The following is a 17,082-nucleotide window of genomic DNA, read 5'->3' as shown; positions in this document are numbered from 1 at the left end:
AGGGAAGGAATGCCATTGAGCCTGAGGTCCCCGCTCCTGCCCGGGAGGTCACTCTCCTTGATGATACTGAAACAAGGAATTCTTCTGACCACGTGGCTTGGAGACAGTGGCACATTTTGAGAGGGAGAGTTGGAGAGAAAAGTCAATAGGGGAAGATAAAGAAGTAATAGAAAGAGATGGGAGGAAGTTACCTGAAATTAGGACAATTGTCATTCTAATTTCATGTCGAGTGAATTTTTTTTCAAGCTGTGAGGTCAGTTTTGCTCCAAAAAAATTTCAGATAAATTAAGATTTTGGAGAATCTAATTTCGGATAATCAGAGTTGCATTGTAATTCTGGCAAATTAGTTGCTGCACTTAATCAATAAGGCTCGTATAGTTCTGCCTATTTTCTAGGAGGATGAGGAGCTAATTTTACATACTTTAAAAATAATGTTCAAATCTGCAACCCCCTTCTATGTAAAGCCATATTGGCTTTGTGAAAGGAGATCGAGGAATCTATGAAAATTGCAAAGATTGTTCATACCCTTCATTCTTTTCCTTTTGTAACCATGTTCTTCATGCTATGTTTGTTCACTACGTATGATGTTATCAAAGTGAACAGGAGCTGAATCCATCACCAAGCAAGAGTTTGTACTTTTTGTATATAAATACAAGTTGCTCACATCTATCAATAGATCTGATGACCTTGTCTATCTGCCCTGCCTCTAGGCTTTACTCCATGTCAACCCCCACCATATTGACTCATTATTGCAATTAAGTGACATATGCCAGATGCAAGAGGATCAAGAAATGGCACGTGACTTAATTGGTAAGAAGTTTGCTGTAATTTATAAACATATCTGTAAATGCATATCCATTGAAATAGCTGGTTTGAAATTTGTCAGCTGCCTTTTTTCTCTCACAGATTGTGACCCAGCACTTGGGTCTGCCCTGCCGTCAGGGGGCTATCACTGACCGTTTCTTGGGATCATTTCCCTACTGTAGCATTTTCGAAAGTGATGTTTGAATTAGTTTCTATTTATGTGTAGCCAGTACGAATTGAAAACAATGTTTCCTCCTCACTGATAATCAACACAGCCACACCTCAAGAATATGTGCTTAGCCCACTGCTCAATTCTCTTGACACCCATGACTGTGGGGCCAGGCACAATTCAAATGCTATCTACAAACTTGTCAATGACACCACAGTTGTCGGCAGAATCCCAGATGGCAATCAGGAATAGTACAGGAGTGAGATTGATCAGCTCGTTGAGTAGTGTCACAATAACTGCACTTTGTAAAATGAAGGAACTGATTGTGGACTTCAGGAAAGGGAAATCAGGAGAACGCGAACTAGTCCTCATTGAGGAGTCAGCAGTGGAAAGGGTTAAGAACTTCAGATTTCTGAGTGTCAACATCTCTGAAGATCTATCCTGGGACTTCCATGTCGATGCTATTGTGAAGACGGTTTGCCAGCAGCTATACATCGCGAGGAGTTTGAAGAGATTTGGTATGTCACCAAGGAATTGCAAATTTCTACGGGTGTACCAAGGAGAGCATTCTGCCTGGTTGCAACACTGTCTGGTATGGAGGTGCCAATGCACAGGACAGAAAAAGATTGCAGAGAGTTGTGAACCCAGCCAGCAACATCATGGGCATCAGTCTTTACTCCTTTGAGGACATCTACAAGAGGTCGTATCTTAAAGCAGCCTCTGTCCTCAAGGACTCTCACCATCCCCTCTTCACACTGCTAAAATCAAGAAGGAAGTACAGTAGCTTGAAGATGAACACCCAGTGGAACAAAACAGCTTCTTTCCCTCTGCCATCAGATTTCTGAATGGACAGTGAACCACAGACACTACCTCACTGACTCTTCATTTGCACTAATTTATTAAAATGTAATTTAGAGCAATAATTGCACGTGTAATGGTGCAAAGCAACAAATTTTGTGACATGTTCATGACAATAAATTCTGAATTCCACATTTCCTATCCATTAATGTGGTAGCTCACTGTATTTGACAGCATCTAGGACCCCCCCTTTTCCGCCCCCCCCCCCCATAAATCACCTCAAAAACCACCCAGGGTCTTATACACGTGACATTTTGGAGCTGCCATTCGGCCACTGTAGTGGATGCTTTCATCTGCAAGATGGTGACAGGAGGAAAGTGCTCAAGCTACGCTATTGCATACAAACTAAAAGTTGTAGTGTATGCTAAGGAGCACGGTAATAGAGTGGCAGCTAAAGTCTTTGGAGCACCACCTACAGCAAAAACAGTACAAGCATGGAGAAAGCAGGAAAAACTGTTAGAGGGTAGTAAAGAGGATTAAACAAAACCTTCAATGTCCAGCCCCTACATTGCCCACCACTTGAAGAGGAGTTAAAAACCTGGGTGCTAAATGAAAGAGAAGGAGGGAAAGTTGTTTCTACCAAGATGATAATTCATAAGGCCAGGAGCTTAGGAGAAGAACAAAAACATAAGGATTTCACTGGAACAGAAGGTTGGTGTTACTGGTTCATGAAACAGAATGGTTGATTAATGTGTACAAAAACATCCATTGCACAGAATATGCCAGACAAAATATTAGAATTTCATAAGTTTGTAATAAATGCATAAAAAAGAACTTGTTTTGAACTGAGCCAAAGAGGGAACATGGATGAAGTTCCAGTAACATTGAATGTACCATCCAACAAAACTGTGTTAAAAGAGCTAAAACCGTCGTAGTAAAAACTACGGGTCATGAAAAGTCACACTATACAGTAGTTCTGGTCTGCTGTGCTGATCGGCCAACGTTGGTAATATTTAAAAGAAAGACTCACCCCAAAGAAGAAATACCCCGTGGCCTGTCTGTTCATGTTCATCCAAAAGGCTGGATGGAAGAAGCTGGAATCAAATTATGGTTGCAGAAAATATGGCGAAGGCATCCCAGTGGACTCTTTTTATATAAAAAAAAATCTGCACTTCCGGTTTGGGATCAGTTCAAGGCGCACAGAACTGAAGTCTTTTTTTAAAAAAAAAGCCACAAGAACTTATAAATCTGTTCTTCCTGATGGTCTAACGAGCCAATGGCATCCTTTAGATGTGTGTATAAACAAGCCATTTAAAAATATCAAGAGGGAACACTGGAACAAATGGACGGGGGAAAAGGACCACTAACACGAGCAGGAAGAGTGAAAAATCCCACCATTACACAGGTGTATGAGTGAGTGAAGACTTCTTCGTACACTGTAAGAGCTTGAAATTATTGTTAAGGCTTTTAAAAAAAAGTGGCATTAGTAATGCCTTTGAAGACAGTGATACCAGAAGTACTGATGCTGGGTTTTTGGGCTTTGACAGTGGCGATGCTGTTGAATGTTCAGGCGGTGAAGATGATCAAAGTCTTTGTTACAGAACATTAATGTTTTATTGTGTTTTGTTTCTGATAGTTACTTGTTTTAATGTTCTCTTATTAAGGGTTCTCTTGTTAATTACAGCAGTATTTTTTATTAAAGCTAGTTTTACCGATATCCTAGTTGAATACTCTGTCCAAGTTTTATGTGTAAATACACTAAAACTAATTTTTTCTAAAATTTCACGCTAAAAATGGGGGGAGGGGGGAGGTTCTTGTAAGCCAGTGGGTCCTATATGCCGTCAAATATGATAATTATCATTGAAACCAAAATGTGGAACTTTATAAATTGTATGGATAACTTAGGCAGATTTATACCTTGATCTTTTAAGCTTTGGCTGATCATCATAAATATTTTATTCTAATTACTAAAGATGCTGTTTATGATGTAATCGGTTTCATTTCTTTCAAGTGTTTGAATTAATTAGCTGTGTTTAATGTAGTTGATAAGTGGGCATGATTGATGTAGATCACTGCATTACAGAAACCAGCTTTTAAGTCTTTTGATGTTTTTCTTGTTGATCTTTCCTTGATCTTCACTTTTCAAGTAGCTATCTAATTTACAGATATCTGAGGACTTAACTTTGCATCAGTGAATTGAATATCTTAGCCACTCTTAGGAAATTCTTCCAACCTCTTGATTCCTTTTGAGATAGAATCAATAGTTTACAGATTTAACACAAAACTCATGATTTACCTTGTCGCCATCACGTCAGTATATGGGTGATGAATCTTAGATGCTGGAGGAGGAGAGTGAGAGGGCCAGGATCACCTGTGTAGCAGTGGACCTATGGGAAGGTCAGAAGAGTTTAGATGGGTGGTTGGGGAGATGAAGAATGAAATGTTGTGTCTAGTGAGTAATAATCGACTTCGTGGTGTGTTGAAAGTTTGTAAGCTGTGGTAAATCAGTGCCGTTACAACCTTATCAGAACCTTCATAACATGAAATCTTTATCAGATTTTTATAAATGGCACTAACTAAATCAAAAACAGAAAAGTGCCTAATTCTCTATAATTTTAAGATGATTTTATTGCCATGTAATAACAGATTTTATTGTTACTTATTTGAAGAATTGGATATTTTTGTCAAACTTTTTCTTCTATCTCTTTCCTTCATTTAGAAAAAGCACTTTACTGTTTTGAAAGTGCATTTCATCCGGCATTTAGCCTGACTAGTGGAAACAGCCGTTTAGATTATCGACGAGCTGAAAACAGGTATGGACAATTCTCACTTGTTATATTTTAAATCTCTCAATGGATGTCCGTTCTTCACCCTGACTTGTTCAAAATTGTATTATTTTTCATGGGTTCATTGTAAATTATATTTTTTAGTTTAACTTGAACAAATATTGGCTGATTCTAATTACCATTCTTATGATTTGCACCTTTAGCTGAAGCATTGTAAATAGATGATAAATGCTTTACTTAAAATTGACCACCTTGTTAATTAATTTTAATCCCCTTTTTTAAAACTAAATACAAGCATAAGATATTTTGGATTTGATAATGCAATAAAAGGAAGCATATGGTAGGTGTAGAGCATTCAAAATACGAGACCCATCAATGTATAGACAGTGGAGGGGAGATTACTAAAATAAAAAAATAGGAGGGCAAAGGGAGGCCATGAAATACCACTGGCAGGAATGATCAAGGAAAAGCCCAGGTCATATTTGTATAATAACGGTAAGAATGGGACCCATTAGGAGCCATATGTGGAGCCAGGAGATGTGAGCAAGATCTTAAATATTTTTCATCTGATTTCACTAAGGAGAAAGACATTGTAGTTGGACATTTCTTATGGGATGGTGAAATTTGAGAACATTAAGGAAGAGGAGGTATTTGATATCTGACCAAGGCTGAATGATATGTATTTCATGCTGTTGGCCTAGTAGGCAGTGAAGAAGGTAATTTAAGATTACAATGGGAAAGAGATGAATTGGGAAAGTGGGCAAAGTAAGCAGATAGAATTTAACTGTGTCAAGAGCGAGGTGTTGCTCAGTAATTGGTAGAGTCTGGGGTGTGTTGTAGACATGGGGGGGGGGAACTGGTACATCGTTCCATGTAAGTAATGACACAGATAGTGTGGTGAAGAAGGCACTGGGTACAGGACCAAGGAGATCTCACTTGAAGTGTAGTTACAGGAAAGATAGCATTTAGAGGGAAAGTGTGCAGAAAAAAAAGAGAATTCCCAAGGTCTCCGCTCAAGGTTTATGGGACCTATTCCCTGTGAAGCAGTCAAGTTTTATCTTTTTCCATATTTCTCTCCTACTGACTTAAAAAAAAAGACATTAAAAAAATTTGTGTTATGAGGTGAAAAGAAAACAAGGCTTTTACAGAAATGTGCCTTGTCCCCGGGGTGTCTGAGGGCCACCATTGAGAATAGCAGGTTTACATGGACTCTAGTAAGACTGTCAGTGCTCACGATGTGATCACCTCTGTGTTGTAAAATTGTATGGCCGCTTTGCAGTTTGTTTCCCAAGGTTATTCTGCGCTCTCAGTCTGACACAGATTGTTTCCTCTTTACACATATGTAGGTCGTTTTTCCTTGCCCTCTACAAGCATATGATCTTTCTCGAGAAAAGGGGCTGTCCACGCACAGCACTGGAATTTTGTAAATTAATCCGCAGGTAAGAACCAAAAGTTGCTTGCTGATATGTATACCTCTTGGTAAATTTATCATCCTTTTGAGGATGAGGTATTAATTAAGGTTAGGGAAAGTCAACAAAATTCATTTTTGGATGCAAGATCAAATTACAATAAAATGACAATAACAAATTGCCCTGTTCTGCAGTAATGAATTGTATTTCAAAGGCATGAAAACTGGAAGTCAAATTAAGATGCTGAGTTTGACATAATTAGTCGATCTGTTGAGATCTAAATGAACGAGTAAGATTCTTGGAAATAACTCCAAAGTTATGGGCAGAGGTCCTCCTCAATCTTTTGGAACAAATGGAGATAATTGAGTTTGTACAAGTTACATAAATCCTTGTCTGTTTTTATCCCCAGATATTGAATGCCTTCTTGTGACCATTTGAATTGACTTCCCTGTTGGTGTTGTCTATAATTCCCCCTTTGTCATAGGCATAATTTCACTCTTGTCCAAATTTATCTTCTACCCAGAGATCTCCCTGTAATCCTCCAGTGTGGTCCTCAGCTTAGTCGTCAGATATACTAACACATCATCAGCAAATAGGTTGATTTTTTTGCTCCTCCTGGCCCACTTTGAATCCTTTCATGTCTGAATCCCATCTATTGGCTTCTGCCAGCAGCTCAATGGCCAGTATGAATAGCGTTGGGGACAGTGGATAACTCTTCCTACTGGACCTACTCAATGGAAGCACTGGAGATATTTGCCTCTTTGTTATAATTTCCTCTTTGTAATAATTTTAGCTTTGGGTTTATAATAGTGTCTTAATCCAATTAATAAATGTTTCGATAACTCCAGTATCTTAAACAGAAAGTCCCACTCTAATCTATTGAAGACTTTCTCTGCATCCAGAGCTACGGCCATGCCTGGATCCACCCCTGACTGTGTCAGATGTACTATTTTAAGCAATCCAGCCCTATTGTCTGCTGATTGCCTCTTTTGTACAAATCCAGCTGGTCCAAAGTTAATTGAATTAAAATGAGGCGATAACAAGACTACAATATCTATTTCCGTCCTTACCCATTCCGTCACTCCAGGGATTCTTTAAAATGCTCAATGGATGTATCAGAAAGTTCCTGTGGAATGGTAAAGTTGGCTAGAATATCCATGGAAATGTTGACTTGGAATTACAAACTGGGGGTTTAAAAATTCCATATTTCAAAAAATATTACTGGGCAGCCCAGGTGAGGTTTATCACTTCACTCTTTGAGGGAGCCCCCCCCCCCCCCCCCCCCCCCACTTTTTTCCTGGGCACAAATTGGATTACATGCAGTAGGTGAAAAGATAGCAGGAAAGTGTAAATATAAATGGGACACTAAATTAATTTCAAAGAAAATTGATAACCCCATACTAAAGTATGTACTTTAGATATGGCAAAGAATAAATCAATGTATTGGATTGAAGGTGGAGGTTTCTCCCAAAACACCCTTGATCCAGAGCAACTTAATACCCATGACTCTGGACAATAAGATCCTGGACACCTGGTGCCAGAAAGGGGATCAGCTGTATTGAGGATTGTTACGTGAGGGCAGTTGAGGAATATATATGATTTGTCTAATAAAACATTATTCTGCTGTCTGAAACTAAGATCTTTTTTAAGGGACAAATTGGGACCATCTATGTGTGTAGTGACATGGAGATTCTAATTCGAAGGGGGAAAGTGTGTAAGTTTATCTCTATGATGTATTTCGTATTCCAAAGTGAGGGCCTGAAGCCAAGTTTACACAGGTCAAGGGAAAGGTGGGAGTCGGACTTGGGCACAACAGTTCACAAGCGATGCTGGTCAGATCTGTGTCTGGACAGTGTGACAGCAGTTATTAATGTCAAGTACAGATTAGTGCAATACAATTTCCTGCATCAATTGTATCTCACACCACAAAAATTACATGAATCCAAATCAGAAATTTTGGAAATGTGCTTCAGATGTGGTGTAGAGATTGGAACCTCTATCTGCTCAACCTGTCTGTGAACAAAGTTGAGATCCTTCTGGGAGGACCTGGGACATTCTGGAAAAACACTACAAAAGTGGATTTTCTACAGGATGCAGACACGTACCTTCTGGGAGACATTGGGGATGTGAGTTTTAGACTGTCCAAATACCAAATTCTGTTCGTGAAAGTTACCTTGTCAATAGCCAGGAAGTGGTTATGTGGAAGTCCGACTCTCAACTAAACATTACACGATGGAATATGGAAATGCAAGAGTTGCATTCCCCTGGAGAAAATCACATACAATTTAATTAAATATGACACATTTGTTAGAGTGTGGAAATTTTATCTGAAACACATAGGTACACAGATATAATTTCACCCCTTCGGAATAAAGGAATTGAAACAACCCACCCCAGCAGGGAAACGATTGGGATCAAAGAAGTATGATGTGACGGATAGGATGTGCTCTTGGTTTTTTTTTTTGTCCCTTACTCCTTTTTATTTAAGTACCTGAAGTTTTTTTTTTTCAGTTTTTCACAAGGGTCATTGACCTCACTGGTATTTGTTTTTTTTTTGAATTTGTATAATTTATATAACTTTATTCTTGGTTGTATTGGGGGCATGGGAGGGGTGGGGAGGTGAAGGGAAAAACAGACTGTATGTTATACATAAGTGTTGAAAGAAAGTGTATTGTTTTCTGAATCTATAGGAGTCTTTGAAAATCAAAAATGAAATATTTTAAAAATAGATCCTTGGAAATGTGAAGCATCCACTATTTATGGAGTATGACCAGAAATTGTGGATTAATAAATACTGCACTAAATCAGCATATAGTCTAATTCATAATATGTACCTGTTTCCATAGCCTGGACCCTGATAGAGATCCACTCTGTGCTTTGTTGATGATTGATTTATTGGCATTGCGGGCACGAGAATATGGTTTCCTGATTCGGCTCTTTGAGGAATGGGAGGTGAGAATATCCCGTGGTTTGTTTGCTCGTTGCAGTGTTGGTGTTGCATTAGAAATAAAAACTAGATTATGAACCAGAGTATTTTCACAAAATGTAAGTATTGTGATTTTTATTTAATGTATCCAATGAAGACATTGATTTTGTTGAATTCTATGGGTGCCTTTGACCCTGTAGTTGGTTGAGTGGATGGTATTTGGCAATGATGGGATTTTAACATTTGAAGCCTTAGATAAATTTTATTCTGTCTTCACTGGACATCATTCTCCATTCAACAGTTAAAATTCAGATTGGAAATAATGGCCTAGTTTTTAGAAAACACCTAGCTATTTCACCCTTTTTTTTTAAGCTCAAAAAAATTCTTTGTGGATCGGATCTCGTGCTTCATTTACAAACATGCCACATGTCTAAATGGAGCAAGAGTTTCACAAAGCAGTGCATGCCTGAGCTTAGTTTGGCACCAGCGGTTATTCTGGTAAAAGTGGCATGTCACTAACCCATAGTCAAGGTCTCAGCAGGGAGCCTCAACAAATGCACCTCCACCATCACTGACGTGTTCAGCAAGTGTGTGGGGGACCATGTGCAAAAGAGAACAATCTATGTGTTTCCAATAACTGTGAGGTCCACTCATTACTGAAGAGTGTTCAAGTCAGGTGACCCAGCCCTATACGGGAAATCCACAAGACCATCAGACCTGTCAGGAAGTGGTACCAAACCAAACTTGTGTCCCAGATGAAACTCATGGATACCAGACATATGTTTCACATCATTGAACCTTCACGTACTATGAAGTAAAACTGGACAGGATAGCAAGCAACAGTGTATCACTCCCCGATGAGCACAATGCAATCTTCACTCTCTCTGAGGCCAGCAATGCATACTGCTCCATCCTCAGGCACACCTGTACCAACTGTCACCTCCACAGATGTCAGATTGGCCTTCTGGATAGTGAACAGGTGACAAACAGCTGGGCCAGATGGAGCCTGTGCAGACTACCAAACAGGAGTAATCCAGACATCTTCAACCTCTCCCTGCCATAGGTTGAAGTATCCACCTGCTTCAAAGCACCACTATCATCTAGAAGAACATGGTGACAGGCTTAAATGGCTACCAATTAGTGTCTTTGGCATCAACTGGTCATCTTCAGCCCACTTGAGTTCACCTGCAGCTGCATCAAGTCCATGGCAGCCACAATCTCCCTGGGCTTATGTTCAGCCCTGGAACTTCTGGACAACAAGGTCAGACTGCATTCACCTTTTACACAATGATGCCAAATAATTCATGCCCAAACTCTGTGACTTTGGCTTCAGCACACCCCCTCTGCAAATAGATCTACAACTTGCTGTCCTGCAGGCCTCAACACTTGCTGTCCTGGAGGCCTCAACACTTAGGGCTCTGCTGTACAGTCTGTATTGCCTTATCTATAACTTCACAGATAACATCAGCATCCTAGGCAGGATCTGTAACAATGACAATAAGAATACAGAAGGGAGATGAAGGGTCTAATAGCTTGGTGCTTTTGTTGTTTGAAAACAAGTATGAATGCAGCTGCAAAAACAAACTTTATTCACTTTGCAAAGTGAGCTCTGTCATAGCATGGAGCTCGAACAGCTACCTTACCACAAAGGAACCCGACCGCCTCGTGGCTCACAAAATAATTTGTTTTTATATTTTCTTATCTAGTTTCTGGAACATTTGCTCCTTATAATTTGTCAGTTAGTCTCACACCAATCTACCAAATAAGGTGCTTCTTATAAGTTCCCAAGCTTTTAACAAGAAAGGAATGCATTTCAAGGCTACACCCTTTATTTTCCCTTCCAGTTGCCATTTTAAGCTACATTTTCCATGTCACTATATTTTAAAATCAACTTTCTCTTTGCCAGACCACATCATCTCCCTCAATGTCAGCAAGACCAAGGAGCTGGTCATAGATTTCCAGAAGAGGGGCAAAACTCACTCCCTGGTCAGCATCAATGGTACTGAAGTAGAGTTAGAAGATAGCTTTAGATTAAAGGGAGTAAACCTATTTTGTGATCTGTTCTATTTCACCTACCATGGATGCAATGCCCAGGAAAATCCACCAGTACCCCTACTTCCTCAGAAAACAGGAAATTTGGCACATTACCTGCAACCCTTGATAACTTCTACAGAAGCGCCTGAAAGCATCCTGTCAGGGTACATCAATGCACGATACAATGCGAGATAGACAACAGACTCGCCAAGGCAAATAGCGCCTTTGGAAGACTACACAAAAGAGTCTGGAAAAACAACCAACTGAAAAACCGCACAAAGATAAGCGTATACAGAGCCGTTGTCATACCCACACTCCCGTTCGGCTCCGAATCATGGGTCCTCTACCGGCATCACCTACGGCTCCTAGAACGCTTCCACCAGCGTTGTCTCCGCTCCATCCTCAACATTCATTGGAGTGACTTCATCCCTAACATCGAAGTACTCGAGATGTCAGAGGCCGACAGCATCGAATCCACGCTGTTGAAGATCCAACTGCACTGGGTAGGTCACGTCTCCAGAATGGAGGACCATCGCCTCCCCAAGATCGTGTTATATGGTGAGCTTTCCACTGGCCATTGTGTCAGAAGTGCACCAAAAAAGAAGTACAAGGACTGCCTAAAGAAATCTCTTGGTGCCTGCCACATTGACCACCGCCAGTGGGCTGATATCGCCTCAAACCGTGCATCTTGGCGCCTCACAGTTCAGCGGGCAGCAATCTCCTTTGAAGAAGACCGCAGAGCCCACCTCACTGACAAAAGGCAAAGGAGGAAAAACCCAACACCCAACCCCAACCCACCAATTTTCCCCTGCAACCGCTGCAACCGTGTCTGCCTGTCCCGCATTGGACTTGTCAGCCACAAACGAGCCTGCAGCTGACATGGACATTTACCCCTCCATAAATCTTCGACCGCGAAGCCAAGCCAAAGAAAAGAAGAAGAAACAGGAACTGCTCTGCCCAACTCTGCAAGAAACTTCAGAGGGTTGTTGAGCATAAACCTCCTCAAAGCAGCCAAAATATTAAAAGGCCAATCTCATTCCGCCCACTTCCTTACCCCATCAGAAAGAAGATCTGTGAACTTGAGATTATGCCCTACCAGATTCAAGGACAGTTTCCTTTCCACCTGATGAAAGCTCTTTCTGGTAAAATATATTGCCTTTGCTCTGTGCTAACTGATCTCTCTTTCTAACTATACACTTCTGAACTGTTTTGATTGTTGTACAATTATAAGATGCCTAGCAAAGCAAGATTTTTTACTTGAACTTGACTAATTAATCTACGTGCACATATCAATAACAATGTTTTGCTCAGTGAATGGAGATCTAAAGCTCGGCTTGTTCTGATGTACTGGTCAGTGTCATGGTCAGGTATTGGAAGACCATTGCATACTTGTTAAAACTTAATTAAAACTGAATGGATCAGTATTGATGGCAAATTATTGATGGCAAATGATGACACTAAAAGAAAAATACACCTTTTTACAAACAACTGCTTTGGCCATGTGAATATATGAAACATTTTTATTATAATGTCATGTGATTCCTAATGAGTTTTAAAAAAATCAGATATCTCGTGGAAAGATATTTTGTTCCATGTATTTATATAAAGTTTGTTCATCTCAATATTTTTTCTTTCTCGTTTTTTTCTGCTTTCTCTTAGTTTCATTTGAATTTGTCTCAGCTTCCTAATTTTGCATTCTCCGTTCCACTGGCCTATTACTATCACAGTCAACGAGAAAACCTTTCAGAGAACGAGCGCACTCAAAAGCTAGAGCAAGCTAAGCATCTGATACAAAAGGCTCTTATAGTTTTTCCAAGTGGTAAGTAGCCAGGCGTTCACGTTTGTCCTTCAACAGAGACCTTGAATAGCAATGTATTTAAAAAAAAAAATTATATATGCTCCGATCAAATTTTCTTTGTATTATTTTATATAAATTCAACTTGTGTAACCACCTGGGAGATGAGGCATGTATTGATGGTTAACTTGCTTGCTTGTTTTCTTCTCAGAAACTAATAAAACCTTTCTTTACCTTAACCATGTTTATTACAAAGAAAAACTTGAGACAAATTACTTAGATATTTTCCACGCCAGTCTTCCAAAAATTATTTTAAATCAGTGGTTCTCAACCTTTCTCTTTCCACTCACATACCTCTAAGTATTCCCTATGCCATAGGTTCTCTGTGATTAGTAAGGGATTGCTTAAGGTGGGATGTGGGTGGAAAGAAAAAAGTTTGAAAACCACTGTTTTAATCATACCTAATTGACTTATTATGTGCATGGTTTCATAACTCCAAAGGAAATGGGCCAATGACAATTTTTCTCAAGCAAAATAATTCAGTAACAACAGAGCAATGATTCTCAACCTTCCCTTCCCACTCTCATACCATCTTAAGCAATCCCTTACTAATCACAGAGCACTTATGGCATAGGGATTACTTAAAGTGGTATGTGAGTGGAAAGAAAAAGGTTGAGAACCACTTTTAAATGGTAAGCAGAAGTATTTGTAGTGAATATCTGTGGTCTATGCAGAGCCTTGTTTCGCATAAGGGAAGATGAAAATTAAGTTTACTTATTACACTGTGGTGTATTAATATATAGCTCTTGCATAGTAAAATGGAAATAATTTTGGAACTGTTACTCTCCGGTTCAAAACAGTCCTTTTAAATGTGTTATGTTGCTGAAGGAAATCTATATTTCACAGTTTAACGAGTTACTATTCTTTTCAGTAGCAAAGTGTACTGCATCCAGGAGAAGGTGGGTGTAGAGAGCAAATTTCTCCTGTACTTAGAACATGATTGGAGGCACAAAAGACCAATACGTTCTCTTTGCACTTGGTTAATAATTGTCATTATGAGAATGAATAACTATTTCATATTTTGCTGTTTCATCTAAAATAAATTTCAGAAACTATCTCTTGATTAAAACAAACAATGCTATGACAAAAAAGTTACTTAACAAGTTCATTGTTTTTATTTCTAGTACTGATGCCATTACTGGATAAGTGTGGTGTACAGGCAGACCAAGCTGTGCTGTCACATAATTTTTTTGGATTTGAAGTACAAACAAGGTATTTGTCATGTGAGAAACAGTGATTTACAATGCAAAACTGATGATGTTGATATAAATTTCTGTAAATCCTGAAACTGTAGTAATCCAGTATCTGACCAATCAGAAAAATTGATAATTTGGCATCTGACTCATTCAATGATGTTTGCAATTCTCACTTGCTGGGCCTCCAGTTCTTTTTGTTACATTCCCTTCGTAGCAAAGAGAATTTACCAATTCAATGAAATGTTACTGTGTAACAACTTATTAAAAAAAATGTACAGGTAGTCCTCAACTTATGGTGGGGTTCCGTTCTGGCACTCCCATCATAAGTTGAAAAAGGACAGTGGGATCAGTGTGGGGACTGACACGGGGCTGTGAGGTGAGAGCGGGGCAGTGGCATCAGTGTGGGGACCAATATAGTGCCGTCAGGAGACACTGAACATAATAGCCTAGCCAAAATTCAAAGTGCAGCGTGGATTCAAACCATCGTAACTTCGAAAAATTGTAAGTTGGGGACTATCTGTAAATTGAAAATGTGTCAACAAAGTAATATTAGATAGAGAACTTGCTTTGCCATCATTAAGTCCAAACTGTATCAGAACAGCAATTTTACTGTATAACAAAGAAAGTTTAATTCCAATTAAGACCATGAGATACAGGAGCAAAGTTGACCATTTGGTCCATCGTCTGGTACGCCATTCCATCATGAGCTGATTCATTCTCCCACTCAGCCCCACTCTCCTGTCTTCGCCCTATAATCCTTGATGCCCTGACTATTCAATTACCTATCAATCTCTGCCTTAAATTCACTTTACGACTTGGCCTCTACAGCTGCCTGTGCAAGAAAATTCCAGAGATTCTTCTCTATGGCTAAAGAAATTCCTCCATATCTTTGTTTTTAATGGGTGCCCTTCAATCCTGATGTTGTGCCCTCTTGTCCTGGACTCCTCTACCATGAGAAACTACTATGCCACATCTACTCTGTCCAGGCCTTTCAACATTCAAAATGCCTCAATGAGGTGTCCGTCTCTCTCCTCCCCCCCCCCCCCCCCCCCCCTAGGGAGTACAGTCAAATGTTCCATGAATCACTCTTGTGAATTTTCTCTGTACCCCCTCCAACGCCATCCTTTCTTAAATAAAGAATTAAAACTGTACCTCGCACTCCATGTGAGGCCTCACCAGTGCCTTATAAAGCCTCAACTTCACAATCCTGCTATTATTCACTATCCCTCTAGCTATGAATGCCAACAGTGCATTCACCTTTTTCACCTCAACTCAACCTGGACAATAACCTTTAGGATATCCTGTATGAGGGCTCCTAAGTCTCTTTGCTACTTGAATTTTTTCCACATCCAAATCATAGTCTGTCCTTTTATTCCTTTTACCACAGTGCATGACCATAGACTTTCCATCGTTTCATTTGCCACTTCTTTACCTATTCCTCTAATCTGTCTAACTCTCTCTGCAGCCTCTCCATTTCCTCATCTTTATCTTTCTCTCCACCATCTTTGTATCATCTGCAAACATGGCCACAAAACCATTTATTTTGCAATCCAGATTATTAACATACAGTGTAAAACAAAGCAGCCCCAACACCGATCTCTGTGGAACACCATTGGTAACTAATAGCCAATCAGATTAGGATCCATTTATTGCCATTCACTAGCCCCTCTTATATTGAAAAGCTGAGGTATTCCCATAGGCATGATCTGTCTTAGGAAGCCAGCTTGTGTGTTCAGACAGAACCAAAAAGATCCGCTCCGTGAGTCAAATGCGCTTCACCGCTGAGACTACCTACCTAGGTGAATCAAAGGCTGTTGTCTAGACACCCCCCCCCCCCCAATACACCTTGTAATTCTTTCATATAGTGCTTGAAAAGCAGATAAAACCCAGCTTTCAAGCTCTTTGTAAAAGGGGCTTCTGTTTCCTGCAAAGCTCCACCCATGCTAGTATCTTTCCTGAAATTCCATGGGCTCTCATCTTGTTATGTAGCCTACTGTTAAAGGCCTTTTGAAAATCCCAATATACAACGTTCTCTGCATGTCCTTTGACTAGCCTGCTTGTGGCTTCCTCTAAAAATTGCAGTAAGTTTGTCGGGCAGGATTTCATCTTGAGGAAACCATGCTGCCTTTGTCACGTGCCTCAAGTACTTGTAACCTCATCTTTGACAGTCGAGTCCAACAATTTCCCACCCACCGATGTTTAAGAATCTGAGGGTGCCTTCTATCTGGTCCGGGAGACTTATCTACCCTTACAACATTCATCTTCCCAAGTCTCTAGTGAGCGTGACTGCACTCACCTTTCTTCCCTGACATCTTTGAAAGTCAGGTACGCTACTAATGAAGAGTGATGCAAAATACTCAGTTCCTCTGTCATTTCCTTGCCTCTCATTACTATTTCTCCACTGTTATTTTCTATGGGTCCTATATCTCAGTCGTTCTTTTTACTCAATTTTTTTTTAAAAAGCTTTTGGTATCCTTTTTGATATTATTTGCCAGCTTCTCTTCAAAGTTGATATTTTCCTTCCTAATTACTTTCTTAATTGCCTTCCATAATTTTTACAAGCTTCCCTCTTCTCTCTTCCCACATTTCTATGCCCTTTCTTTTGATTGTACTTTGGTTTAGACTCCTCTTGTCAGCCACAGTTGAGTCTTTTTTTTTCCATTTAAATATTTCTTCTATTTTGGAATATACCTGACCTGCAATTTCTTTCTTTCTCACAGGAACTCCAGCCATTGTTGCTCTGCTGTCCTCCCTGCTCATTTGCTTTTCCCATCATCCTTTGTTCGTTCCTCTCTCATACTTTTGCAGTGCCCTTTATTCCATGGTATACTGACATATTTGATTTTAGTTTCTCCCTCAAACTGCAGGGCAACTCTGTCATGATCACGTCCTCCTAAGGGTTCCCTTATCAACTCTCTGGCTCATTACATAATACCCAATCCAGAATTGCCATTTCCCTGGTCAGCTCAGCCACAGCTGTTCTAAAGAGCCTTTCTGAAGGCATTCTGTGAATCTCTTCTCTTGGGATGCAGCACCAATCTGGCTTTCCCAATCAACCTGCACATTGAATCCCCCTCGACGATTGTAACATTGCCCTTTTTGCAT

At 39.9% G+C, this 17,082-nt stretch overlaps 1 protein-coding gene across 4 annotated transcripts in view; it reads left to right on the top strand.

The window, feature by feature from the left end:
* Positions 1 to 17,082, top strand: part of tcf25 (transcription factor 25 (basic helix-loop-helix)) — a 49,365-nt gene that overhangs the window by 18,718 nt on the left and 13,565 nt on the right. For all 4 annotated transcript variants that reach the window (XM_069901860.1, XM_069901862.1, XM_069901858.1 and 1 more), the window contains exons 8-13: positions 711 to 810; positions 4,491 to 4,584; positions 5,904 to 5,996; positions 8,813 to 8,918; positions 12,586 to 12,745; positions 13,906 to 13,993. In XM_069901860.1, the coding sequence (XP_069757961.1) occupies positions 711 to 810; positions 4,491 to 4,584; positions 5,904 to 5,996; positions 8,813 to 8,918; positions 12,586 to 12,745; positions 13,906 to 13,993 (641 nt within the window). The remainder of the gene's footprint in view (positions 1 to 710; positions 811 to 4,490; positions 4,585 to 5,903; positions 5,997 to 8,812; positions 8,919 to 12,585; positions 12,746 to 13,905; positions 13,994 to 17,082) is intronic.

This window comes from Narcine bancroftii, chromosome 10 (genome assembly GCF_036971445.1).
Source record: "Narcine bancroftii isolate sNarBan1 chromosome 10, sNarBan1.hap1, whole genome shotgun sequence".
In the NCBI taxonomy this organism is placed as follows: Eukaryota; Metazoa; Chordata; class Chondrichthyes; order Torpediniformes; family Narcinidae; genus Narcine; species Narcine bancroftii.
This window is presented reverse-complemented; position numbering and strand designations above follow the sequence as displayed.